This window comes from Phodopus roborovskii, unplaced genomic scaffold (assembly GCF_943737965.1).
Source record: "Phodopus roborovskii unplaced genomic scaffold, PHOROB, whole genome shotgun sequence".
In the NCBI taxonomy this organism is placed as follows: domain Eukaryota; kingdom Metazoa; phylum Chordata; class Mammalia; order Rodentia; family Cricetidae; genus Phodopus; species Phodopus roborovskii.
Genome location: NW_026126486.1, coordinates 1,350,042 through 1,376,700, shown reverse-complemented (window position 1 = coordinate 1,376,700; position 26,659 = coordinate 1,350,042). Strand labels below are relative to the sequence as shown.

The window sequence follows — 26,659 nt, the reverse complement described above, 5'->3', positions numbered from 1 at the left end:
TGTAAAGGATCAGCTGGGAAGTTGCTGAAAAGGATTCTAGTTTTGCTTTCTCAGCAAGTTCTCAATTGAGCAGAGGGAATCTGCTAGCACAGTTGCTTCTCCCAGCCAGTGTATATACACTGCTGAGCATCTTGACACCAATCAGCTTGGTTTTCTCAGTGGGATCTCTGGCAAAGGACTGCCTTGCACAATCCTTAAAAAAGGGTTGATAAAGCTGCCTCTTAGACAACTGTTTCTGTCCTTCCCTTCTTCCAACTGTACTGGGACTCAAACCCTGGGCCTCCAGCATGTTAGGTAAATGGTCCATCATTGAGCCACAATCACAGTCCCCACTTCCTTCCTGTTCTGTGTAAACAGGCTGCATGCCTTGTACCAAAAATTCCTTCCAGCAGTAAGTTTACCAAGCAAGGTAAGACTGGGCATGGTGGAGCATGCCTCTGATCTCAACTCTTGGGAGGTGGGTTCCAGGACAGCGAGGGCTACATAGTGAGATACTACCCCAAACAAAACACTATTTGCAAATAACCAAATTGTTTGTAGCTTTGTACTGGTTGTGTAGGCAGGGTATCAAGCACTCTTCCCTGGAAGCACTTTTAAAAACAAAAAAAGAGTTTGGCCATCACACTGGATGAACAAGGTAATGTCCTCTGTAAACAAGGCCGTATTTAGAACTTTCTTAAGCAGACAATTGGATTTTACATAAAAAGCTCATACCAGTGGCTCTGAAGATAAATGAAAGCACAAAGCCTTTATTGAACTGCAGACTGTGTATAAGCCCCACGGGATGGGGTGTATTTGCATAGAAGTGCAATTTATAAACTTTCAAGGTAAACAACTGACATCTTTGAAGACACTGTGAGCTTAAAAAAAGAAAGCTTCCGGGTGTGAAATTCGCTGTTTTCATCACTGGTGCCCAGTCACATGGCCTCAGGAAATGTCGAGATTTCATAAGCCATTTGTATCAAATCTCTTTCTGGCAAATTCCTTAGTGCCTCTGCAGCGGTAACTAGACAAGATTGGAGAGTTGAGGACTCAGACCTCCAGCACCTCATGGGCATCTGCGTTGCTTAACACTGAAGGCAATGCTATCAGAGAAGAAAATAAACAGAGTGGGTTAGATACAAACCAACTCCACCAGACGGCTAAGCATGTGTCTACAGGATATGCTGCTACCAGAGAAAAATGCTGATCCTGGGGGCTGTTCCCGCTCTATGTCCAGAAACAACACTGGCTGCTACGTATACTTTCCCCCTTTAACAATGCACACAGAAGTAGCTCTTCTCAGCAGTTAGTAAAATGTGGAGAGTCGCAGGATTGCTGGACTTTCAATGACTTGACAACTTCAGTGTAATGTAACAGGGAATTGTATAAGCCAGAGATGGGCTGGAGAGATAGCTCAGTGGTTAAAGCTGCTCTTCCAGAAGTCCTAAGTTCAATTCCCAGCAACCACATGGTGGCTCACAACCCTCTGATGCCCTCTTCTGGTATAAAATCATACATACAGATAAAGCCCTCATATACGTAAAATAAGTAAATAAATCTTTTTTTAAAAAAAAAGTCAGAGACCAGGTTTAGAGATCAAGCTTTCACAAGGAACCAAAGCTGTATGTGAAAGGTTAAACTGATCTAGGCACCCAAGCACAGAGGAAGCGGAGTTTGCACTTCAATCCAAGAATGAGGCTGACAACCCAGGTTTGGGTACTGAGTCCTAGGAGAAAAGCACTATACCACCCCAATAATTGGTACTGGCTGTAACATGCTTCTCCAAGCCCCCCACCTCCCACCAAGGAGCAACCATTATGAGTCCCACCATCTCCATAGCATTTTTAACATTAAGTTCCTCCAGATTCTTCTCAGAGACCCTCTCCATCAAGCTGCAGGGACACATGGCCAAGGGAATGACAGTGACAGGAATTGAATGGAAATTAAGCCTGGCTCAGTTTTTTAAAAAACTGAAATGTAAAAATAAAACTACCAACTACCAATAACACATTCTCTGTAATACACAAGCTCACAGACTACCCCTGCTCTATCCCCCAGTCCAATATTGAAGCTTCACGAGGGCAGCTGGTTGCTGCCACCCCCTTCTTGCCTCTTTCAGAATAGGAATTAGAGCAAACTCAGTAACACAACGCTTAAGTAGATGTGGAAGCCAGATACATACTCAAAAACAACAAACCTCTGATTAGAGTGAAATAAGCAAGCAGTTAAATGACCAGGTCTTAAGCAGGCTTCCATGAAAAATCAGTATCAGGTCTGAGCTGAGAAATCCTGAAGGGCATCCTCAATGTGTTCTTTAACATTTACTCCAGCCACAAACACTTTGATGACAGTATAGGAAACTACTCTGGAGCTCTAGGAACCTTGCTCCCAGATTCGCATCTCATCTTCTCAGTACTCCACTAGACAATTGCTACTTGATGAAAATTACAACAGTGGCTGTAAAATGTAACATTCTCACTCAAGCCCTACGGAAGCCTTGACTGGAAGCCTTGACTCACAAACTGCTTCCTGTGGATGTTGCTTTCCCATTAAGACTGTTTCAATAGCCAGGCGGTAGTGGCACACACCTTTAATCCCAGCACTTGATAAGCAGAGGCAGGAATATCTCTGAGTTCAAGGTCAGCCTTGTTCACAGAGTTCCAGGACAGTCAGGGCTACACAGAGAAACCCTGTCTCAAAAAAACAAAAACAAACAAAAAGACTGTTTGAAGCCAGGCATGGTGGCACACACTGTTACCCACCACTTGAGAAGCAGGGGCAGGTAGATCTTTGTTTGAGGCCTGTCTGATCTACCCTGTCTCAAACCAACAAACATGGAGACTGCCAAGTTAACAACAGTGAAACTGGAGACATTTAATAGCTTATTCTTAAAGTCAATTGTAGAAGAACCAATTCTCTATGAGCATTCTTTGGTTTGGGGCAACACACAAAGACCAAGCAAATAGGAGGAAAGAACTGAACTCAGCAGCCAGACTCTAGGACTGTAAAAATAACTCAGGAACACACCACTGTGGTAACTTCCAGACATATCCCTGCTTGTCAGGAAGGACACCCAGCAAACATGTGCTATACACAGCATCAGGGTCCTATGATGCCCCTTTTCACCTGTCTTAAGCCCCAAGCACTACACTAAAGGCCATTACACACAACTCACACTCACCACAACACAGGAGGAAATGAGAACATAGGAGGGAGACTGAACACTCTAGAGCAGAGTCTGTTAAAGATGCCTTTCCCAAACAGTTGTCACTCACACCTTCGTGCTAGCACCTGGGAGGTTGAGGCAGAAGGACTGAAGCCAGCTGTACAGCCTGTGTTAACGTCCCAGTTAGAAAGTCCTAACTCTACCCCCCAAAACAACAATGCACCCCCATGATCCAGGCATTATCCAGGAATATCTGGGATTAATCACACTACCTAAATGTGAGAGGGGCTCCTAGAACAGGACAAATATATAATGTGGCTAACTGCTTAAGACAGGAGGGAATGCACATAACCAAAAATCTAGGGCTGGAGTAATGACACAGCAGTTAAGAGTGCTTGCTGCTCTGGCAGGGGACCCATGCTCAGTTCCCAGCATCCACATGGTGGCACACAAATAGCTGTCATTCTAGTTCCAGGATATCCAACACACTCTTCTGGTCTCTATGAGCTCCTGCACTTACAGGATGTACATAAATTCATGCAGGTACTCACATACCCACATAATCTTCTAAGAATATTTTAAAAGTTAAAGATTCTATAGATGAAAACTAGACTTGAAAACTAAGTGTAAGATCCTCAACCAAAAGATGCTGAAGAGCAGGAACCATCCTGGGCACAATGTAATGCCAATGAAAAAGAAACTTTCAGATTCCATTTACCCAAAGCACACTGGGGCTCCCTGTGGATCCCTCGACATCCCACTAGCATATCTAAAGTAGAATTTAAACATTCCTTAGGTGCACAAACATGACCACCTGAGAAATGTGCCCCAGGGAGGCAGTATTTGTAAAATTCCCCTCTAACAACACCAAAGAATGCTACTAACGATCCATGGGTATGGAAGGACCAATCAGAATGATTAAGATACATTTCGGAGACAGCTACAAAAAGGTTCATCAAAAGTATTGAAATTCAAAAAGGACAGATGGGAATCAAATGCAAAGATAAAACATACAAAACAAATGAGCAGGCAAACTAAAAGTTCTTGAAAGTATTTTACTTCAGATTGAAAAATGAACAGCTTCCATGCTGTCCATTCCAGATACACAGTATTCACGAATACAATGCTGGTCATCTGAGGAAACGTATACACCTCAATTCTCCTTCATGCTTTTTCTTTTAGAAAGATACTGTTTACCAAAAAGAAACGTCAGCAGTACAGGAAAAACTATTTTCCCAATAAATTTACGAAAACCTAAGATTCCCAATGGAATCAAGATTATCTTCCCGCTACCACCACCTTAATATAATCACATGCTTATTGGACACTAATATCCCACCCTAAGAGTACATTTACTTTCAACAATGAGGGTGACTCTTTAAAAAAACTTCAGTGTGGTAAATGTAACACAGATCTCTGCAGGTGTTAAGTGTCTGAAATAGGCAGCTAATACTGGATTTAATATTATTTTATAAATAATTGTTCCCTTAGCAGTAAACATAAGTCTACACATTCACAAGCCCTACAAAATAAATACTGTGATTATGCACAATATGTTATGACAAACTAGTTTCAAACAACAGAACTTCAACATCTTGATAAAAATTCTGATCAGAATAAAATGTGAGTCTAAAATTTAAAACAGTCAAAATAATATTACATTTAAAATCTTCCACAGTTTACACAGTACTGTGAGTTTCCAGTTGTGGAACACATTTTTTTTCCATTGTAAATTAAAATATGAACATATTGAAAATTGTTAATTTCAGCAATGACACCGGTTTTGGTCTTACTTTATAGCATTATTCTCATTACAGAAAGTTGCACTAAGTGTCCATTAATGGTCTGATTGGTCTTCAGTATTCCATAAGTATATATAAAAGAAACCCCTAAAAGCCAACAGTACTTCACACACATACATATATAAAGGAATCTCATCTCGGAAATGGCCATACTGAACAGAGCCACACACATTGATGCTAGACATGAGGGCTTTCACCTCCAAAAACCACTTTTGATGACAGCTCACACAATCCATTATGTTAAATATCCCAACGAGTCTCAGACTCAGCAGATGATGAGTAACAAGGTTACACGTTTGCACTCACAGCTGACCACAGCCAAAAGTTACAGGATGATTAAAACAAGCCAGTGTTTACAAAGTTTAATTAAAGACAGCAATTCCATTAACGGAGAGGATAAAGAATGGGATGACAGAAGTATTTGGTCTTAATAAGGCAATACAAAATCGATCCATTATCAAAGACCATTTAATTTTTAAAGATCGACAATACCAAAAGGATAAAGTGGAGTATAAGAAAATAGGATTTTTATAAGTGTGATTTAATTAAAGCTGTTTACAGTCACTCTCTCCCACAGGAGTAAGCATGAACTTAAGAGTGAGAGATGACACCACAAGCACATAGCACACGGGGTCATAGGAGCCAGCATGCGAGGGCTGTGGAGCTAGAGGTCACACTGACAGGAACAGCCCAGGCCCAGGGTGGCCTTTTGTTTCCCAGGAGGCAGAAGAAGGGAGGGAAGAGACTTGGAAGGAAACACACACACAGTCCTGCTACTGCCCAGCACCCAAGAAGACAGCAGCATTGGCGAGCACAGCTGAGTCAATTCTCGGAGATGACCAGAGAATGTTCAGTGTATACACCAAGTACAGAGTACACTTTTTTCTTTTTTACAAAATAAAATAAACATCATTTGCCACCATAAAACCTTTTCTTTAGAGAGGAAAGAATTTCGCAGCAGGTCACACGGGTTCAATGAAGTCATCTCAATGCTGAGGAAAACAAACCGAGGAACAGAGCTAATCACTTCCCTGCACATGAGTGTTTGTTAGGATGACAACTCAGATTATTCTTCAAACTAATCCTGAGAAAAAAATCTGTTTACAATTCAAACAGTAATGTTATGTAAAAAGTATTAACAAATCCACTATTACAAATATCAATTTCCTATATGGTCTTCTATATATACACACAATAAAATGGCAAATATATGCAAAATTATTTTTAAAAAAAAACATGCACAAATCACTTTCCCTCTTGAAATCTGGCTTCCTATGAGATGCTCTTGTTGGCCTTCCCACCCATCTCCTTGAAACTGCTTTTTGTTCCTCTCACCCTCCCCACACTGAGTACTAGTCCCTATAACTCTGCATAAAGCCAATGAGAAATATATTTATTTTACATTCAAGCTTTAAATCTTAAAATGACCCTGTTGTAGCACATGACTTATCAAATAAGCAGCCTTTTCCCCCTTTTTTGCTTGCTTTTTGTTTTTGCAGTTGTCAGTCTTCATGATCCATTCCGTGGCGAGCTGGGAAAAAACGCAGTTGCTAAATCAACGTCTGAACAGTGTGAGGCTCCTGCCGTCCCAGGAGTCCCTGTGCAACTGTCCTGAGCACGAGATCATTGCACACAGAAGACAGTCCGTCGCACAGCGCCGACTATCTACAAAGGTCTGAGAGGGGCGCGTCCCTCTTGTGTTTCCTCTTTTTGCCATGGTAATACTGAGTATTGGATTTGCCTTGATGCTGTTTGCTTGTCATCAAGGAACCATGGCTTGTTTGGGCTGTACCTTGGAAGCCTTTGCTGGAAGAACGGAAGAGCCTTGCTGATCCATGCTGCAGAAGAAGAAAGCAGTGAGAAATACAGCAGAGCTGTCCACTGGCAAACCTGAATGCAGGGGCAGCTCTCAAAACTAGAAATGGGCATGCAAGCCACTTGCCATGGATCCTTCCACCCCCAACCTCGCGTCTGCCGATTTGAGACAGTCTCCCTTGGCTGGCCTGCAGCTTTCTATGAGTACAAGCTGGCCTCCAACTCTCATAGATCTGCTTGCTTCTACCTCCTAAGTGCTAGGACTAAAGGGGTGCGCCACCACTCTCAGCTAACACAGGCTTTAGAGGCAGAAAAAGGAGGTGAACTCTTTAAAGAACAGACCACTAACTTCTCTTCCTGACAGCCTGTGTACAACATGATAGCTTCTTCAAAAATCGTATCACTCATGGCATGGGCCAAGCAGCACTACCAGAAGAAGTTGTTACACCTATGCAGTTTACAGGCAGGTCAGGGGCAGTGGCTGCTCCTCTCCTGCTCCCATGCCAGGCCCTGTGGCTTCATACTGGCACTCTCTTGGTCAGTCCTGTCACTACTCACTGCATCTCCATTTGGTGTCCATGCTAAGGCTGTGGAGGTACAATGGCCTGGGCAAGTCAAATCACAATGATGGGAGCACTGTGAAGCCAACAGGCCTCCACAGTGAATGAACACCAAGAGGCCTTTTCCCAGGGTCCCTGGCTACATCTAAGAATGAAAACAGAACTTATGCCAGAGACCAGTATCAAAAAAATTCTTCCCTTTGCCTGATTCATTACTTATGATGGCTAATTAGTAATACTATCAGGCAACTAAAAATACTTAGAGTATCTCTGTGGCCTGTTTAAGTCAAAGCTATTGTTAATCAATTGAACCTGTCTCTCAGTTACCATTTAACTGGCATAAGCAACAAGTATCAACTATGAACAAAAGACACATATAATATATGCTAGACATTTTCTAAGTATTCTAAACATTTTCATAATAATTAACATTCATTAGAAATTTAAAAGACATATTTTTGTCATCATTGGTATGGATAGATAAGGCAGATACAGAACTAATTCATCCTGCAAATAAGACAGTAACAGAGGGTTACATGGAATGTTCAAAGCCATAATCCCCATAGTTGAGGAGCAGGAATTTAAACTCAGGCCATTAAAATAACCTGACCCCATGCTATCAAACATGAAGTATACTATTCTGCCTTGTTATGATTTCTGCTTTTTCAAGTTGTGTATCATGATTTACTCTTATTAGGCAAGAATTAAATTTTAATTAATTAGGATGAGTTTATGTGGTTTTAAATCCATATAAATACAACTGTTATCTGATCTGTCCATATCCATCAGGATATGTTAATAAGTACTGATAAAATATACTCTGAAAAAGTGTTTAGTAAAGGAATGAGAATGTATGGGTCTGAGAGAGCTTACAAACATAGAAAGAAGCAATGCCCTGGAGAATTTAAGTTTATCAACTGCAGCAAGGATAGGATATTCATCCTTGTTAAAATAATGCTTCAATAAATAAATATTTTAAAATTTAAAAAAATATTCTAACTAATTGATACTGAACACTAACAATGACAAGCATGAATTCTATTCACCTGTGATTTGTTGGTGCTGTTGGGTGTGTTAGTGGTTTGGGTGCTCTGCACTTTCCCAACCACCTGTGAGACCTCCAAGGAGACATCCTGTGAGCCTACCCGGTTGCCAGCAGGTGGACGGCAGAGCAGCTGTTTGGGAGTTTTGCAGGGCGTTGCATCAGAATCCTAACACAAGTCACAAGAATTATATAAAGCAAAACAGTATTAATTTTCATATTCAGTACTCAGAAAGGCAATGATTTCAGCTAAGTACTACCTAGTCTAAACAGATGGATTTGGGAACTAAGGAGGCTTTCCTTCAAAAAGAGAGAGAGAGAGAGAGAGAGTGTGTGAGCACATCCAAGCATGCACAGCCAGAGACCAGAGGAAGACAACTTTCAGTGTCTTCCTCTATCTCTCTCCACTGTATTTTCTGAGACAGGGTCTCTTACTACATCAGCAGCTCCTGTCTCACAGTCATGCCTGGTTTTAAGCTGGACCTGGGTATTCCAACTCAGGTCCTCTTGCTTGTACAGCAAGCACTTTCCCATTTAGTCATTTCCCCAATCCCATCTTCCAAACATTTGAAGCGGCCTATTTTATCATGGGTGTCTGTCTATTGCCAAGTCACTGACCACATCTAGTTAAGTTGTTAATCAATTAGGAATGGGTCTACTTAAGAACCAGTTGATATGAGCTTTTCTTTTTTATAGAAAGTTACAGAACCACAATAAAGAGGGAGGGACTTAAGACCAAGGCATGGCCCAATACCTTCAATCAAACACAAGATGACAATTTTAAGGGGCTTAGAGAGTTGATGAGGATGAGCCTTATCTAAGCCCTACCTAGCTTCTTGGCTGCTTTTTATGCTGGCACCCTCCCTGACATATCAGTGTCCTAGCTCTTCTCAAGGCAGTCTTCTATCTCTGACTTCTGTATCCTGGGGTGTGGGATATCTAGCTTAACATTCACTCCCTCTCCCAAAGGACCACTCCAGAACCCAGACACAAGGAAATCCTGCACATGAATATTCATGGACCCATAATGACATGCCACCATCCAATCAACCAAAGGAAATTGTATCTTTCGTATTTTTTTCTTTGAGGCATGGTCTCATTTAGTTCAGGCTGGAGCCTCCAACTTTTAACCCCTGCTGCTGATTCTTCTGCCTCTACCCTCCCTAGTACTGGGATTATAGGCTTACAACACCAATATAACGTTGGGGACTGAATCCAGGGAGCATACAAGCAAGCACTGAACCTCCAAGACCCTAACAGAACTTTTGCAATCACATATTAAAGTCAACTTTCAAGGAAAAGGCAAACCCATCTTAAACTTTAACTAAATAGACTTAAATTTGTCTTTGATTTAAAAATTAATGTAATATATAATTCACCACAATGCAGACAGAAAGTGGATTAGAGGTTAGGGGAGAGGTGACTAAGTAACATGGGTATTTGTTTTTGCTTGTTTGTTTGTTTTTTGAGATAGCATCTCTTTATATAGCCCAGGCTATATAGAGAGATCTGCCTGCCTCTGCTTCCCGAGTGGTAGGACTGACAACATGTGCCTCTACACATGGCTGCAAATATCCATGGATTAAGAGTGAAAACATCTATGTTACACTGAATACATTAAAAACAACTAAACTGTAATTTTAAAAATATTTTTATTGTGTGTGTGTGTGTGTGTGTGTGTGTGTGTGTGTGTGTGTGTGTGTGTGTGTGTGTGTGTCCATAGAGGCCAGAAGAGGACCCTGTCCTCTGGAGCTAGACCTATGAGCATCTATGAGCTGCTTAACATTGTTGCTGGGAACCCTGAATTGTGAGCTTTCTGATATGCAAACTTTACCGATTAAAAATTCAACTAGGAAGTTCGAAAACAAGTGAAAGTAGAAACAAGCTTAAGAATGTGAAAGAATGGCAGTGGTGGTGTATGTCTTTAATCCCAGCACTTGGGAGGCAGAGGCAGGCAGATCTCTGGGTTCAAGGCCAGCCTGGTCTATACAGTGAGTTCTAGGACAGCCAGAGCCACACAGAGAAAAATAATGAGAGAGAGAGAGAGAGAGAGAGAGAGAGAGAGAGAGACCAACATAAAAGAGTAGGAAACCCTATCTCAAAAGAAACAAAAATAAAACAGTGAAAGAAGCCTTACAAATATACTATGTGATCACATTTCTATGAACTACACTTAAAAAGTATGTTGTTGGGCGGTGGTGGCAAACAAGCCTTTAATCCCAGCACTCAGGACTCAGAGACAGGCGGATCTCTGTGAGTTCAAGTCGAGTCCAGCCTGGTCTACAGAGCAAGTTCCACAACAGGCTCCAAAACAATACAGAGAAACCCTGTCTCAAAAAACCAAAAAAAAGAAAGAAAGGAAGAAAGGAAGGAAGGAAGGAAGGAAGGAAGGAAGGAAGGAAGGAAGGAAGGAAGGAAGGAAGAAAAGGTATGTTACTAGAAAATCCTTTAACAAGGCTGCCCTCTGGGGGTGAGACTGGGTACTGTTGGTTATGAGCCTTCTCCTGGAGTGATGGGGATATTATCTTACTATATTTCTGGGTAACATGAGTATGGGTGATAAGACTCAGTAAGACTATGACTAGGATTTCCTTTTAAGCAGACATAAAGAATGACCAAATGATCTAAATCCAGTTAACGATGGGCATTATTGAGGCTTGGTGAAGAATGACAACACCTGCAATCTCTGAAATGGATTAAAGATCAAGATGAACTAATTAATGAGCAGAGGGTTAGAATATAATAAGTACATGTTAATGGAGCATATAACAGCTAAAGATGTCACTAGAGCACTTCTAATTTCACTATTATCTTGAATTTTCTTTTTTAAAAAGTTGAGAAAAAGTACAAGAGTGAAAGCTCCTGACACTTCCCCTGGCGAGAACGGAAGCAGCCCTTGCCTCTGAGTAGCTAACACTATAACAGAGCAGGCAAGGCATACAAGCGTGGGGCTGTGTGCGTCATACTTACCACGTCACTAGAGCTGGACTGCGTGGCGGAGGAGGAGGACACTGGACCTGATGAAGAGTTTGAAGAGTGTTTACTAAGAGATTCCGAGGCTTTACTTCTACATTTTCCAAGGGCTTCATTTTCTTCAGACAGATTATTATTACATTTATCTAACTGCTGAGTATCTACTATCAAGGGAACACCATTTCCTGAAAAAGTGGCAAAAGATTGGAAAACGTTTCTTCCCATCAAATACACACAACACAGAAAAAGCCCCAAGACCCAGTCCATCATCAAAAAAAAAAAAAAAAAAAAAAAAAAGTCTTACTCACCATTGCATGATGGCTCAGACCTATTCTGCAAGCCCCACTGTTTTGATATCCAGTCTCTATATGTGGCGACTTCATCCGTCACTCTAATTATTCTACCTAATATGCTGCGTGGGGTTAAAAACACAAAAGAAGTGTGCATTAATTTGAAGACAAGTGCCAACCACTTCTGACACAACAGGCTGATCCAAGCTAGACTTTTACCTCTCTGTTTCATTGTTGGGATAGTACTTTGCAATCGGTGATACAGCATGACTCAATACCACATAGGCATAATCAAAGGCCTGTTTCACCTGCATAGCCCCATAAGAACTCCTTCCAACATCATTACCTTTAAAAGAAATGGATAGAAAGAGAAGTAAGCCTGGCTGATTAATAGGAATGAATGCTGATGAGCCTTTGCCAGAAGAGCAAGGGCAAAGGCTGTCTGCCTCATACATGTTAGCCCAATAAGGATTCTCCTATCACATATACAAAGAAACAGCTGGCTATTCTCTCCTCAAATAGAACTAAGTCAAACTGAAAATAATGTTTCCTTGTTTTTGCTTGGTTTTTCTGTCTACATTAGCTATATACATACTTCCCAAATCATAAGCAAAAACATGTAACTTCTTTCAAGTCACCCTCTTCCCCCAAGCTAGAAAAGTACAGAAGAGTTACGCAAAACAAGAAAGTCAGAATAGAAATTAAAAAGCAACCTCCTGGAACCTTTTACTTTCTGCTGCCTAGGGACAACTGGCTGGAATAACAGCCCACAGGTGTTAAGATGTCTACAAATCCACCCCCAAGTAATTTCTTATCTACTTGGCTTTAAGAAAATATTTTGAACAAAAAAAAAATTATATATATATATATGAAATTATCCATTTTTCTTTTTGGTTATTTTTGAGACAGGGTTTCTCTGTGTTTCTCTGGCTATCCTGGAATGCACTCTGTAGACCAGGCTAGACTCGAACACAGACATTCACCTGCTTCTGCTTCCCAATTGCCAGATTAATGGTGTGTGCTATTACTGGCCAGCTGGGATGCTCTCCCTCTTTGAAGCCCACACAATCACCTACTCTTGATACCTGGTTGTAAAGGATCTTCAATATAAAGCATTGATGGCCGGTAGCCATCAAGCATATTTTTCTGTACTTCATCTTTGGCCACATAGGAACCACCATCCTTTATCCGGATGCCAGTCTTTAAATAATTGAAGTGCCGTCCATATAATTCAAAAAACTCTATTAAGAGAACACCATAGTTCGTATTGGGGATGCAGGCATCTTCCCTGGGATGTAACTAGAACAGAAAAAAGAAACTATTTTGAATTTTCTCTGTATTATGAGGAAGGGGATGTGAGTGAGATCCTAACTTCTGAGCACTACTATTATCATGACCTTGGTTTACAATTCCAGCTGACAGATATGCTGCTGCTACAGAAACCATACAACACCCTAAGGGTATAGACCTACCAGGTAAGGTAAACCACGTCAGGGAATTCACCTTACAAGGCAGTCTGACTGTTGGTAAGCATTGCCAAATGGGCAAAACTCAAGTAACATGTCTCAATTACCGAAGAAATTACATGGCTAATTGCTTTTTAAAAATACTATTTTGGTGTATGTTGTACACATGCATATCAAGGTCAGTAGCTGATGATGAGAGGCACCTTCCTAAATCACTTTCTACAATACCTACTTATATACTAGTTTATTTTGGTTGGGTGGGGGGACAAAAATCTCACTATGTAGGTTTTGGATGTCCTGGAATTCGTTATATATATAGACCAGGTTGACCCTGAACTCACAGAGATCTGTCTGTCACTACTCCCAACCACCATACCTATTTTGGGTGATAGTGCTAGGGAATCAAACGCAGACTTTATGCACAGTAGGCAAGTGTATCAGCACTGAGTCATATCCCTAACTCTTTTCTAGCTCACTTTTTGAAAGAGGGTCTGTCACTGAACCCTGTTGGGTCACTTACTGGACTAGACTGGCTGGCCAGCAAGCCCCAGGAATCCTCTTGTCTCTGCCTCCCAGTGCTAGGATTATAGGTACCTGATGCTGCATCTAGCCTTTTGTGTGGGCTCCAGAGATCCAAACTCAGATCCTAATGTTTGCACAGCAAGAGTATAACTGACCCATCTCCCAGCCTCTGTGTGTGTGTGTGTGTGTGTGTGTGTGTGTGTGTGTGTGTGTGTGTGCGCGCGTGCTATATATGGTATATATGTATATACATGTTCAAGTTTAAGTGCAGATGCACGTGAGGGTCAAAGGTCTGATGTTGACGTCAGCTATCTTCTTTAATCACCTTTCATCTTATATTCAAAAATAAGATCTTTCACTGAACCCAGAGCTTGCTGACTGGCTAGTCTGACTGGCCAGTGAGCTCTAGACAGTCCTTTACTTTTAGTTGTTATTGTTATTATATTAGCATTCCCTTACAGAAACCAGGCCGAACACCACATGTTACCATAAATAGTGGAAAGTCTCTTCCTCTCTCCTAGAAACGTTTAAATACTAATTTGTAAATTATACAAAAGTATTCAGTTTAAAGAGAAGCATTCTTTTAAAAAAAAAAAAAAAAAAAAAAACCTTAAAATTTTCTCCCCAAATGTATGTATGTATGTCTGTCTGTCTGTCTGTGCTATTATTCTCTTTTATTCTCTTTTTCCACCCACACAACTTACCTGAAGGAAACTGACTGCCATTAAAAAGAGACTGTAAGAACCAATTCCACCTGTAAATACTTCATTAAGGTCCCTCTGTAATAAGAATTGTTTCAATACTAAAACCAAGTATGGCAATACAGGGTATTTCTGAAAGAGAAACAAAATTAATTTTCAATGAATTCCTATATTATGATACCTTTTTAAGTAATGAAAGGCTTTCTCTCATGGTGACATAAATAATGGCGGCCACGTGCTCCCTGGACAGACACATTAACCATCTAACCATATGACCATGATCACAGGGCAGTCTCTTGTAAACAGACAACAGAAACAGCACATTTAGGGCATTAAACCAGTAGCAAACTCAAGAAATTGTTTGTAGGTGGCTCTCCATTGCATAGCAAGGTCCTTCAATTCCTTGTGCAGCAGCCCAAAGCACAAACAGCCTTGCCCAAGTCATCCACATGGATGATCACCACCCAGGTCTTTGATTCCTCTCTCTTTGCAGAAGATAGACTGACAAAATGACAATTCACACCCATCTCTGGAACTCTTTAATGCTCCAGACAGAGAACAAAATACTTCCCAGGGTTGGTGGCTGTGACTTTTCATGTCTTCTATTGCTTGTTATTAAGCAAACAATTTTCAACTTCGTTTCTTTTCATGAAAAGTTATGTACATATACATAACCCCTCAAACTTATGCACATATGCATAACCCTGCCTCAAAATAACAAACAATATAATATACAAAAAAAGAAGCAACTAGGACTGGAGAACTGAAGAGCTGTGAGTGCAGAGAGCAGATCCCAACACTTTAAATTCTGGGGAAACAGCAGCCACTGTCTGTATATACAAAATATTCTTAAGATGATGCTGCAACTTCTTTACTCTGGAACCAATTAAAATGAACTAGTATTACCTCAAGATAATTCTTGCAAAACAAAACAAGACTTGCAAGCACCTCCTGGCAGAAAAGTTGGGATTAAAATTGAGAAAAGGCTGACTAGGGAGGGTCTTCATATGAACTTAAGAGATTAAAAACTGACAAGAATCACCATGTAGCACCATTTCAGTAACCATGTCACTCAGCCTAAAGATCCAGAGCAGCGGTGGTCTTTATAAAGAAGTGTCCCCACCTTTCCTAAGTCCTGAAGAGGAGGCACAGGAACTTGGAAGAGTCATGTGTTGGCAGCATGCACACATAAGAGCAAGGGACAGAGCACAGTACAGCACACACCCATGATGAATTTAGGTGTCCTAAGAGCCTCATTACACAGACTCTCAAGAATCTGACCTTGGTGAAATCTTTAATGAGGTCCGCTGCTCTCACACCATTCTGGACATTAAAGCTGATATCAACTTTCACTTCAGTAAAAGAGTCTGTTAATTTAATGATAGGAACCTAGAAAAAGAAGACAGAAAGTTTAAAAGTCTCCCAAATTTAGTGATAAAGTCAGGAGGCAGAAGGTTACTAGCTAGGCCTGTGATCTCCACCCTTCTCATGAGACCACAACATCATCAAGTTTTCTAAGGACCAAGCACCAGCCAACCAAGTAGGTAAAAGTGCCCGCCATCAAACTTGATTCCCAGGACCTACAGGGTGGGAAGAGAGAACTACTTCACCAAGTTGTCCTCTGACTCCCCCATACCTATATGGAGTATGAATGTGCATGCAGGGAACATGCATACGTGTAGATTAAAATGAATAAATTAACTAAAAGCAATGAACGCAATAAATTGTGTTTTAAAATTTTATTTATTTATTTTGAGACAGGGTCTCTCTAGGCAGTCTTGGCTATCCTGGAACTTGTTATGTAGACCACCCCCCCACCCCACCCCCCGCCCCCTCTTCAGAGAGGGTTTCTCTTTGTACAGCTCTGGCTGTCCTGGAACTCAATTTACAGAGTAGGAGGCTGGCCCTGAACTCACAGAAACCCACCCGCTTCTGCCTCTCAAATGTTGGGATTAAAGGTGTGGAACACCACCATCTGGCAAGTATTAAGACTTCTTAAATGAAGCACTGTACTTGCACTATGAACTAGAAATTGGAATCTGGATCTCTAAATCAACAGCTTTTCACTAAGAAAAGCTACAAGTATTCTGCTCTAAGAACACCTAATATCCAAAATCCTAGATCTTTTAAATGCATGCATCTGTTTTTAACTGAGCTTCTGTGGAAGTTCTTGAAGCAGTGTAGCTCTGTTTAAAGCATGACTTCAGAGGCTACAGAGATGGCTCAACAGTTAAGGGCAGTTGCTCAGAAAACCTGAGTTTGTTTCCCAGTACCCCCACATTGTGGCTTACAACTGCTCCAAAGGATCTAAGGCCCTAGGCTGCCACTCCCCACAACCACCCCCAGCCCCACAACACACACGGGTGCGCACATACATAAAAATATATCTTAATTTACAAGACCTCAAATATAAAATACAAGAATATTTTCTGTGTAACTAGGAGCTACTTAATAGAAACCTGTATTTTTAAATTTTGTGCATTAGTGTTTTCCTGCATGTATGCCTGTGTGAGGGTGTTGGATCCCCTGGAACTACAGTTACAGATGGTTGTGAGCTGCCATATGGGTACTGGGACTTGAACCCCAGTCCTTTGGAAGAGCAATCAGTGCTCTTAACTGCTGCTCTTAACATCTCTCCAGCTCCCAGAAACCTGTCGTTCCCCCCCCCCCCGCCCATTTTTCGAGACAGGGTTTCTATTGCTTTGGAGGCTATCCTGGAATTAGCTCTGTAGATTAGGCTGGCCTCTGCCTCCCGAGTACTGGGATTAAAGGTGTATGCCACAAATACCCGGCTCTCTTTTTTTTTTACGTATCCATTTTTATACTGAAGTCTTGACAGTATTATGCATGAAAAAAATGGCTCTTCCTTATTTCTTTCTTTCTTTTTTAAGCATTTATTTATTAAGTATACAGTGTTCTGCCTGCATGTAAGTGTGAAGGCCAGAAGAGGGCACCAGATCTCATTACAGATTGTTGTAAGCCACCATGTGGTTACTAGGAATTGAACTCAGGACCTCTTAACCACCCAGCCATCTCTCCTGCCTGGCTACTATTTCTTAAAGAAATACATAGCCAGGACAAGTTATTTTGATTCACCAATAACAGTCTTTATGCATAATAATCATTGTGACAGTCACAAAATGATTCACCAACTGTACTATGCAAGAGTGGAGCCTAGGTAGCTACCTAGGAGTGTAGGTAACAAGACTTACAAAGACACTTTTAAGTGCTAAGAACTCACTGTTGCTTTGTCGAGAACTTTCACAGAGTCCTCATCAGCGACTTTATGTTTCCGAAGGGCTTCCTCCAGGGTCCAGAGAGGCAGGTTCTCCCACTTCCCAAACACCACAAGATCGATGTCACTGCATTATAGGGACACATGTGAGGAGGGTTAGAAGCATCAAAAAGTCCCCATTTCAGCTGATAGTCATGCTCACCAATGTGAAGCTGGTGCAATGAGAACCTACTCCCTTTCTGCCTCAGAGGGTCAATGTGCTGATGGCAATGGTTTCCAGAGGGAAGCTATATTTTAGCAACTTCACCCTTGCAGCTATTTCACAGAACTCAGGCTCAGAACATGGGTAAGGCTGACAGAAACAAAGCCTCAAACATATTAGTATCGGTGCATGCCTTTTTCATAAAGCTTTCTGGTATTAAACTTAAGGTGTTTTGTCTCAATGGAAATGTAACTTAAAAATAAATATGAAGCTATAAAATCTAAGTAACAAGCTTGCTCCCAATGTAAACATACATACTCACTTCTAAACTCATTACTTTTGTGCCTTTTCCATATCTAAATTATGATAACTATGTAACTATCTATATATAGATATACTTTTATTTATTTCATTTTTCTGAGACAGAGTCTCACCATGTAACTCTGGCTGGCCTGAAACTTGCTATATGGACCAGGTTGACCTCAACTCTACAAGATCCACCTGCCTCTGCCTCCCAAATGCTGGGATTAAGGGCACACACCACCATGCTTGGCCATAATTTTTTAAGGAGTAATATTCTTAGGTTTTGTTGAAACTTAGTTAGAACCTAAATAAGTATAGTGGCATAATTTTTAATCTCAGCATTCATGAGGCCAACCTGATCTACATAGCCAGCTCCAGAATAGCCAGGATTACATAAAGAGACCCTGCCTCCAAAAAACAGCAAATAAATAAATCCCCATTTCTACTCTGTCTACTCTGACACATTCAATAGACAAAGTGTACAGCAATTCCTTCAAAGCTTCATAAAAATACTAACCTAGTAGGTAAATACAGGCCAGTTTTAAAACTTCCAAATATCTGGACCTAGAATAGGGAAGAGAAAAGAAAAAACAAGAAAAATTACATTAAGGTGCCTATAGTTTAAAAAAAAAAAAAAAAAGTTTTCTGCCCTCTACTGGTAATTTTTAGAACTGCAGGAGCTACCTGCCCCCTCCCAATCTAGGCGTTCTGTATGATTCTGAGGCAGTCATTCAGAACATGGCCTACAATCTAAAACAGAGACCCTGAGGCCATCAGGATGGTTCAGCAGTTAAGGATGCTCACTAAGCAAGCTTGATCCCCAGAATCCATGTAAAAGTTAAAAAAAAAAAAAAATTGGCTCTACAAATTACCGTCTGACTTCTACACACACGCACACACACGTATACATTATATACTTTATTAATAATAAAACTCTTAAAATTTTAAAATAAAGAAGTTTCAAAAGTAATGTTCCAGAGGCTAGCATTCCCTTACAAAATAAGGATGGTCACAAATCCTTAATTCTATTCTCTCTGCGGGAGTCCTCTCATGAATTCAGAATGTTTCAGGTGCTGGTGTGCTGGTATGCAGGCCAGCGCAACAGAATACCAGGAGCAGTCTCTGCAAGATTCTGACATGCAATCAACTGAGAGAAAACTCCATGTCCACCCATAGAACACAGTGGAATCCAGGCAATCTTATTACATGTGTCTGCAAGTCCAGCCAAAGAAAATGTTAAACCATTCCTGTGAAAATGACTGGGAACCTAACCACATCCTTGCATTCCTAGTTGTATGAACACAACTGCCTACCTTAGAAAGATAAAGGTTAAAAGATGAGGGCATCGTAACCTGCTGTGGGGACTGTGTTGCCCACTGCACTTTTAGTAGCCTCCCTGTCTACCCACTAGATGTCAGCAGTGTTTACCAAATCATGCCAGCCAGAGCCTTCACATTGCTTATGCCCCAGGGAACAGAGAAGCAAGCCATCAGCACATTGAATAGCAGCTGCTCAGTGAAACACCCATGCCCTCTCCTATATTCTTTACCAACATTGTCACATTTGAACCTCTGTCTTTTGCCAAATGGAGAAACTCTCCCCAGCTTCCTCTATGTCACCTGAAGAGGTCTAACAAAACTATGCCACACAAAGTAATATATTACTCTTCGAAGAGAATTTTAGAACTGACTGGCAAAGAAACCAAAGAAAGTGAAGTAGATAAACACAAGAGGAAACCCAGGCAAAACTCTGTTCACTGACTGGGGAATCCCAAGAAGCTGGCCAGGGGAAGGAGTTGATTCTAAAGACAGGTGCACACTCGCCTGCATTTGCCCGAGCAGCAAAAGAAATGCCTTCAGCTCTCTAAGCAAACGGCAATGACTGTACTAATAGGAGGGAATAAAAACAAAACTGGGACCTTGATAACTCTTACCCAATAACAAACTACTGTAATAAGGTTAGAGATAGTTTTTCCTTATATTAACCATCTAAACTGAGTCTACTTTAAGTAAGTGCTCCTCAGAACTCAGAGGAAAAAATAAAGGGAAGCATAAGTAAAAGAAAAGCAAGCACCAAACCCCAAAGTCTAATGGGTACCAGAAACTGTTGACCTTTAAAATGTAATTTCATTAAAGCAAAACATGGCACATGTCTGTGAAGCAGAAGTAGGTGATTGGCTATGAGTTCATGGCCAATCATAGTGAAACCCTGCTGCAAAGTAAAATACAATTAGGTAGACTAACTCTAAAAAAGCACTTACACTGTGGGTGTGGTCTTATGAGACTGATTCTGTATCAGGGCTTTGCCTGAAGCCCCAAGTCCCAGGACAAGTACTCACGTCAGCACTGGGCCAGAGCTCCTTAATCACACTCTCGATCCTGCTCACCACCTCCATCCGCATCTTCTCCTCCTCGGGCCTGGGAGACATGTATTCATAAAAATCACTGATTTCTTCATGCAGACTGGAGAAAAAGCAGAAAGCAAATATGAGCAGGCCAATCCAGTAGGAAGTCAACTTCCTGAATAATCTTAACAGTCTTATATATAATTCAGCTGATAACGCCTTATATTTGCAGATTTTACCTTCATTTTTAATATTATAACTCATACTAAGTTAAAATGGTAATATATATAGAATTGAACCAAAGTAAGAAACTGCCTGTGCAGTCCACTACTGTCGGTGATTTCTTCCTTTCCTTTTTCTTTTTAAGTAAAAAACAAAGTCATGCAGGCCTGGTCTCAGTCACAAAGCAGGAAGGGAGGCCCTGGGCCCAGCAACACAGGCAGCTTCCTGACCCCTCAGCTCTCCACAAGGAGAGGAACAGCATGACTTCCATGGCATTTGTTTAACAAATAGAGTGCCAAATTAACAAGCTGGTCAGTGAACACCAGCAGTGTCTTAAGAAAATAGTCACAGACAAGAGCTTTGAGAAGGACCTGAGGGTTTCTAGAGACTGCAGTGTGCATGGCACGAAACCAAATGCACAAGTACAGCAAGTAGATGAACACATCTGGAAGGGAGCACAAGTACAGCAAGTAGATGGACACATCTGGAAGGGAATACAGAGGTGCATTTGAAGGGGAAGGCAGGCTCTGGGTAACGACATATTTGAATAGCAAACTAAAAAATTCCAGCTGGGCTCTGGTACAGACCATGTGCCCCTGCCACGTTCAATGAGCTAGGTTCATCCCCAAAAACCACAAGAAAGAAAGAAAGGAAGAGGAGAAGGGGGAAGGGAAAAGAAAGAAAAAGAAGAAGAGGAAGGAAACAGAGATGGAAGGGAAAGGAAGAGAGAAAGAGAAGGGAAATTAAGTTCAGGCTTCCCTCTGTAGCAACAGAAAGGGTTGAGGAGATTCTGACTGCAACATGGCAGTATTTAAAAAGATCAAACTGGCAACTGTATCAGAGATGGACAGAGGGACAAGGCTTAGAACAGATGCATCATAAGGAAAGACCCAGGGGTGGTGGTAGAACAGGAACTCCAGAAACAATGTGCATGCATAGACAGCTGGCTGAGCTTGTGGGGGTAGGCAGGGAAGAGAGCTGGACAGGACAAAGGCTGAAGTGGGCTGGTGGGCAGAACTGAACCCATGCTGTGCAGCAAAAAGCATGAAAACAGCACTCCTTGTTTCTGGGGCCCTGAGGCCCTGGAGCGTTACCCTGGAGAAAAGAAGTGGGAAGAGACCCAAGACAGGCACCCACTCAGCTTTCTCTGGGATTCAGAGGGTGGATGGAGGTGGCCATGGGTACCCTCGGGGTGTCTGCAAATAGAAAGCCCATTTGGCTCCAGAGCAGGAAGAAACTCAAGTAGACAAAAATTGGCTTTGAGGAAGGAAAAAAAGTCTCAACTTTCATTGGCTGCAACTTTTACCTCATGAACACTGATGACTGAGCAATCAACTTATTGTTCTTGCCTCTTTTGGTGCCAAAAATGAATAAACAAACAAACAAACAAAACCCACCAACAATAACAAAACTAAGTCAAAATTTCTGAGTTCTAGCTCAAGCCCGCCCCGTTGTCCCCTGCGGGCTCTGAGGCTTGATCCCTGGCCGCCGGGTGTATACTGAGTAGCTTCCCGGCCCCGGCTGGCGGGCGACCCCGGGGGGGGCGGGTGGTCCCGCCACAATTTGAGGTCCTGAGTTTGTTTGATCCACATAGTGGAAGGCGAGAAATGACTTCTGCAAGCTGTTCTGACTTACACATGCGTACCATTGTACCACACACACAACTATAATAAAACCAAAAACTCCTAGCTCTTCGGAAGGAATCCAGAAAGATATCCAAGAGAGCCTGGTACTCCTTGTAGTCTTTCTGGAGACCTTCGAACCTTCCACCCCTTCAGGTTTATGGATTTCTGTAGGTTATCAATGTCAACTACTTACAGACAACAGCTAGAAGGACAGCTTGCACTACTCTTCACAAGCCTGCCAGAAAAAAATGAAGCTCAAAGATAAACAGAAGAACCTCAGCTCACAGCTCACTTCACAGTCTGCTATAGATTATGAATTTATCTGTAGCTCTGAGAGTGCTAAAGCAGTTCTCTGCAAAATAGTCTGAAAATCAAGACTACATCTACCCTATAAAGGCTCCCTTACACATTCTCTAATTCAAATGCAGGAAAAAAATTGAGTCTACCTGTCAGTTCAAGTCTAATTCAGAAGACATCAGCCAAAAGGGAGTCTGTCCTCTTAACAGGTTTGAATGTGTACACCAAGATATAGGATGAACAGGGCTTGTCAAACTGAGCCTTGCCCTGGAGCCATCTCTATCCAAGAACACAGAGAAAACACTCATCCAAGTAGGTTTTGTAAAGAGTGCTATTGGTCTGTTCTGCAATGCTGCACACAGACAGCTTTCAGACAGGGACCACAGGTCCCTGTCACTATGCATGAAAATAAACTAGAAGACAATCACGAAGCAAAGGTCCCACAAAAAGGATATCTGAACACAGTGAAAAGGTAGTGATGATTCTAAAACTTGCTTTCAATGCTGGGATCCTGGGCTTTCTACCAGCACCCTGACTTGAAGGGTTCTACAAGTTTTAAGACAGGATTTCCCTATGGGCTAGACTGCAGTTTAGCAGCAAACTATTTGTCTACTGTGTGCAAGGCCTGGATTGGATTCCCAGCACCACAAAGACTACACAAGTACTCAATATTCCATGAATTATCTTCTCCCTTCTGTTCCTAGTAGTTACTCACTCTTCAAGTTGCTGAAAGAACCCAGGGCCCTATGCATGCTAGGCAAGAGCTTACCACTGTGCAACATTCCCTATCACAGCTTTCTTTTTTAAAATAGTTATTGTCTTGTTATGTAGCTCAGGCAGGCCCCGAACTTGATATCCTGCTGCCTTAGCCTCCCGAAGAGGTGGAATTACAGTCATGTGTTGACACCCATGTGTATTTCTCTTTTTGATGTGTTTCTGCCACATCAGAAGGGAGGAGGAATAAGGCAAGGCAAAAGACCAGGCTATTCAAGCAAAATGTGTCTGAACATTAACAAAATGAAGAGAGAGCCATTTCAGGCATGGTATAGTCTCTCACTCATGCCAAGCACAAGCTTGTCTTTTTCTATGCAACTAGTGACATGGTGTACGGTACTAAATCTTCATACATTTTTTATGAACTTTCTAGGCAGACTTTTCATTACTTTTGAGAAGTTCCTTGGCCTGCATGATTTAGCTCCCACAGAATCACCTATATCTAAATGCTCCTGACTAGGTATGTAGGGACTAAATTCCATCTCTGAAGTGTCTATTCTTGCCTGGGTACAAGCTTGGTGCCCTGATCGCAGAATAAAGGACATTTCCAACAAAGTTCTGTAAGCTTTCTTTCACATGCCAATGCAACCACATACCTCTGGAACCATCTAACTATTCAGAGAAAACAATTGCTCCTGGGTTTGGATCACAGTAACAGCAGAAGCACTGTGAACACCACACACCCAGTGTTACAGTTCCTCAGATAAAATTAAAAACTACAGCTCTTGAAAGCTGAGCTCTGCAACCAAGACTATGCTAGGTGACAATATCCTGACTATTACATATTTGGTCTCTATCCCTCTTTCCTGAAATATAACCTTACAATCTTTGGAATCAAAGTATTATATGCCTTTTGTACACTGATGACTGGCTGGTGGTGGGCACCTCTTAAGCAGCATTACAGTGTGGACATGCACTGCAAAGACCAGGGTAACACAGGAGACTCGGGGCTTCGTTCTTCCCCGACACCTGGACTTCAGAGAAAAGAGCAGAGTTGATCTCGTGCCTACCGGTAAAGTTTCCCCATCCCCATCTCCCTACCCCCCACCCCCCAAAAGGCTTGGGTCTGGCAGAGCTTGCAGACAGAACACATTGGGTCTTCCCAGAAGATGAGCAATAACCAGGAAGGTGCACACCTTAACTCCACTGGCTCAGAACCTGAGATGCTGGGGAGCTTCCAGACCATTTTATGCATCTCTGCTTCTGGCCATTTATCCTTTAAAGCAGCTTTTATTTATAAGATAATCTAGCCAGTGTGTTTTTGAGTTATCAGAGTAGTTCTAGCATACTACTCTAAGGAAGTGGTCACAGAATCCTTAGTTTACAGTCAACAACCTGGGGCTTATAAGTAGGTTGGGGCCATTGGTGATAGAGGCTCTGTTGCTATCCCTGGGTAAATAGTGTCAGCATGAACTAGAACACAGGACACCCAGCTGATGTCTACTACAGACCTGGTAGCTTACCTGGTGCAAATAGGAAACCCTACACATTTGGACACAAAGGTAGTCTCACAAAGGTTTTGGGAGGACAAGAAAAATTGGATTTGATGGTTGTTCCCATGTCATCCATTTAGGTAACAGTATTTCCCTTCTAAAAATTAGTAGACAAAGACTCACATTCTTTAGAGGAGCACAGAATCTGCAAACACTACAGTGAAATTAAAGTCTGATACAAACACCATCCAGGCTTATTAACAGAAGGACCTCGTGCTATACGAAAGCACTGACTTTATCTACCCAGGAACTGTTAGTAAGCTGAGTAAGTCTTAGATTCAGAGCACACAATTTTGAAAAGGACACATGGGAAAAGTATACACACCACAGGTGAGAATATGAATTACCATAATCTCTCAGAGGTTCACAACATTTCCAACTTGCCCCCTTCCACTCCTATCCTCCAGAAATATTCCACAGGGTTAAGGGTGCAGAGCATAGCACTCATGATCAGAAACTGCTACAAATTTAGAAACCATAATGAAACCCAGAAAGATTTCAATCAGCATGCACCTGTTTGTCAATTTTCTGACAAGGATCATGGACTACTAAGTGATGTAAGTCTTCTCTATAGTTCCCCACATGATACATGTGTATATGCTTCTCTTGAATATATGAGTGCTGCCCTGTCCTCACAAGATCTGTAACCTTCTATTAACAGTAATTAAATTCAGACAGTGACTTGGGAGAGAAGGGACTTACTTTTTGTTTGTTTGTTTGTTTGGTTGGTTGGTTGGTTTTGGTTTTTCAAGATAGGGTTTCTCTGTATTGCTTTGGAGCCTGTCCTGGAACTCGTTCTGTAGACCAGGCTGGCCTCAAACTCACAGAGATCCACCTGCCTCTGCCTCACTAGTGCTGAGACTTAAGGTGTGTGCCATCACAGGCCGGCTGGGATTTTCTTTTTAAAATGTATACATTTATATGTCCCATTTTTTAATATGGGCATTGTATGTTTTTAAACCTAAATCTTTATAACAGGGAAATATATCTATTAGAGAAAAATAACACAGGAGAAAAATCAAATTATTCTAATAATCCTTCCCCCGCAGACCAAAAGATTTTTACCTGTGTACTGGGGAGCCTGAGCAATCACACAAGGAATTCTGTGGTCAGATGGTAGGCAGCATGGCCACCAGGGGGTCACTGAGGACCCCAAGCCCAGGCCTTGATGACAGCACACTGGTGCAGGCACCACTAAGAAGCTGTGGTCGGCCTCATACATGTTCTGCTGGTGTCAGTTCTACACACTCAAATTTGAGACAAAGTTTCAAATTACTACAGCTACTAGTTGAACTAACAGATGAGGTCGGGGACCTACAGCTTTCTATGCCATTTAATTATTCTCAAATATATCAAGACACTAAGAGAACTGAGCAATCAAGCACTACAGAAATCACAAAGCAATGAGAGTGATTCTAGCAAGTTTGGGATTCATGGTAGAAACAGAAACATATTCAACCAGCTCAGGAATTCCAGCTAGCAACCAGACACCTCTGTCAGGCTGTCACCTCAAATGCCACAGGACCAGAACCAAAACTCATCTTATTTCCAATCCCAGCTGCCCAGAACTTCCTCCTCCAGTCTCTGCTTCCCAAGTCCACCTTTCTCCACACACCGATTTGATGGCTCAAAGGCATGTTAGTTGGTTTTCAGCAGAGGAATTTGGCCTGAGCATCCTGGGCTGCATATCCTAAGCCTAGGTCCTACCTGTAGAGTAAGCAGGGCAAAAGTGCAGGTAGAGGCAGCTTCTGACTCTATTTCTGTGTTAAATAAGACTTTACCAAAGGTTTACTTTTTACAGAGCACAAAGCAAACCCTTGGTATAAATAAGCTGTCACTGTTAAC

At 41.7% G+C, this 26,659-nt stretch overlaps 1 protein-coding gene across 5 annotated transcripts in view; it reads right to left on the bottom strand.

The window, feature by feature from the left end:
- Positions 1-729: 729 nt before the first annotated feature.
- Tent4b (terminal nucleotidyltransferase 4B) overlaps positions 730-26,659 on the bottom strand; it is a 62,396-nt gene continuing 36,466 nt past the window's right edge. For 2 of the 5 annotated variants that reach the window (XM_051195077.1, XM_051195076.1), the window contains 11 exons: positions 20,398-20,521; positions 18,577-18,623; positions 17,561-17,681; positions 15,601-15,708; positions 14,323-14,451; positions 12,716-12,929; positions 11,850-11,976; positions 11,649-11,752; positions 11,338-11,525; positions 8,372-8,536; positions 4,184-6,788 (listed from right to left, as the gene is read on the bottom strand). In XM_051195077.1, the coding sequence (XP_051051034.1) occupies positions 6,612-6,788; positions 8,372-8,536; positions 11,338-11,525; positions 11,649-11,752; positions 11,850-11,976; positions 12,716-12,929; positions 14,323-14,451; positions 15,601-15,708; positions 17,561-17,681; positions 18,577-18,623; positions 20,398-20,521 (1,504 nt within the window). In that variant the 3' untranslated portion in view covers positions 4,184-6,611. Of the gene's footprint in view, positions 1,086-4,183; positions 6,789-8,371; positions 8,537-11,337; positions 11,526-11,648; positions 11,753-11,849; positions 11,977-12,715; positions 12,930-14,322; positions 14,452-15,600; positions 15,709-17,560; positions 17,682-18,576; positions 18,624-20,397; positions 20,522-26,659 lie in introns of those variants that run through there. The other 3 variants (XM_051195079.1, XM_051195081.1, XM_051195080.1) reach the window with 3 other exon arrangements.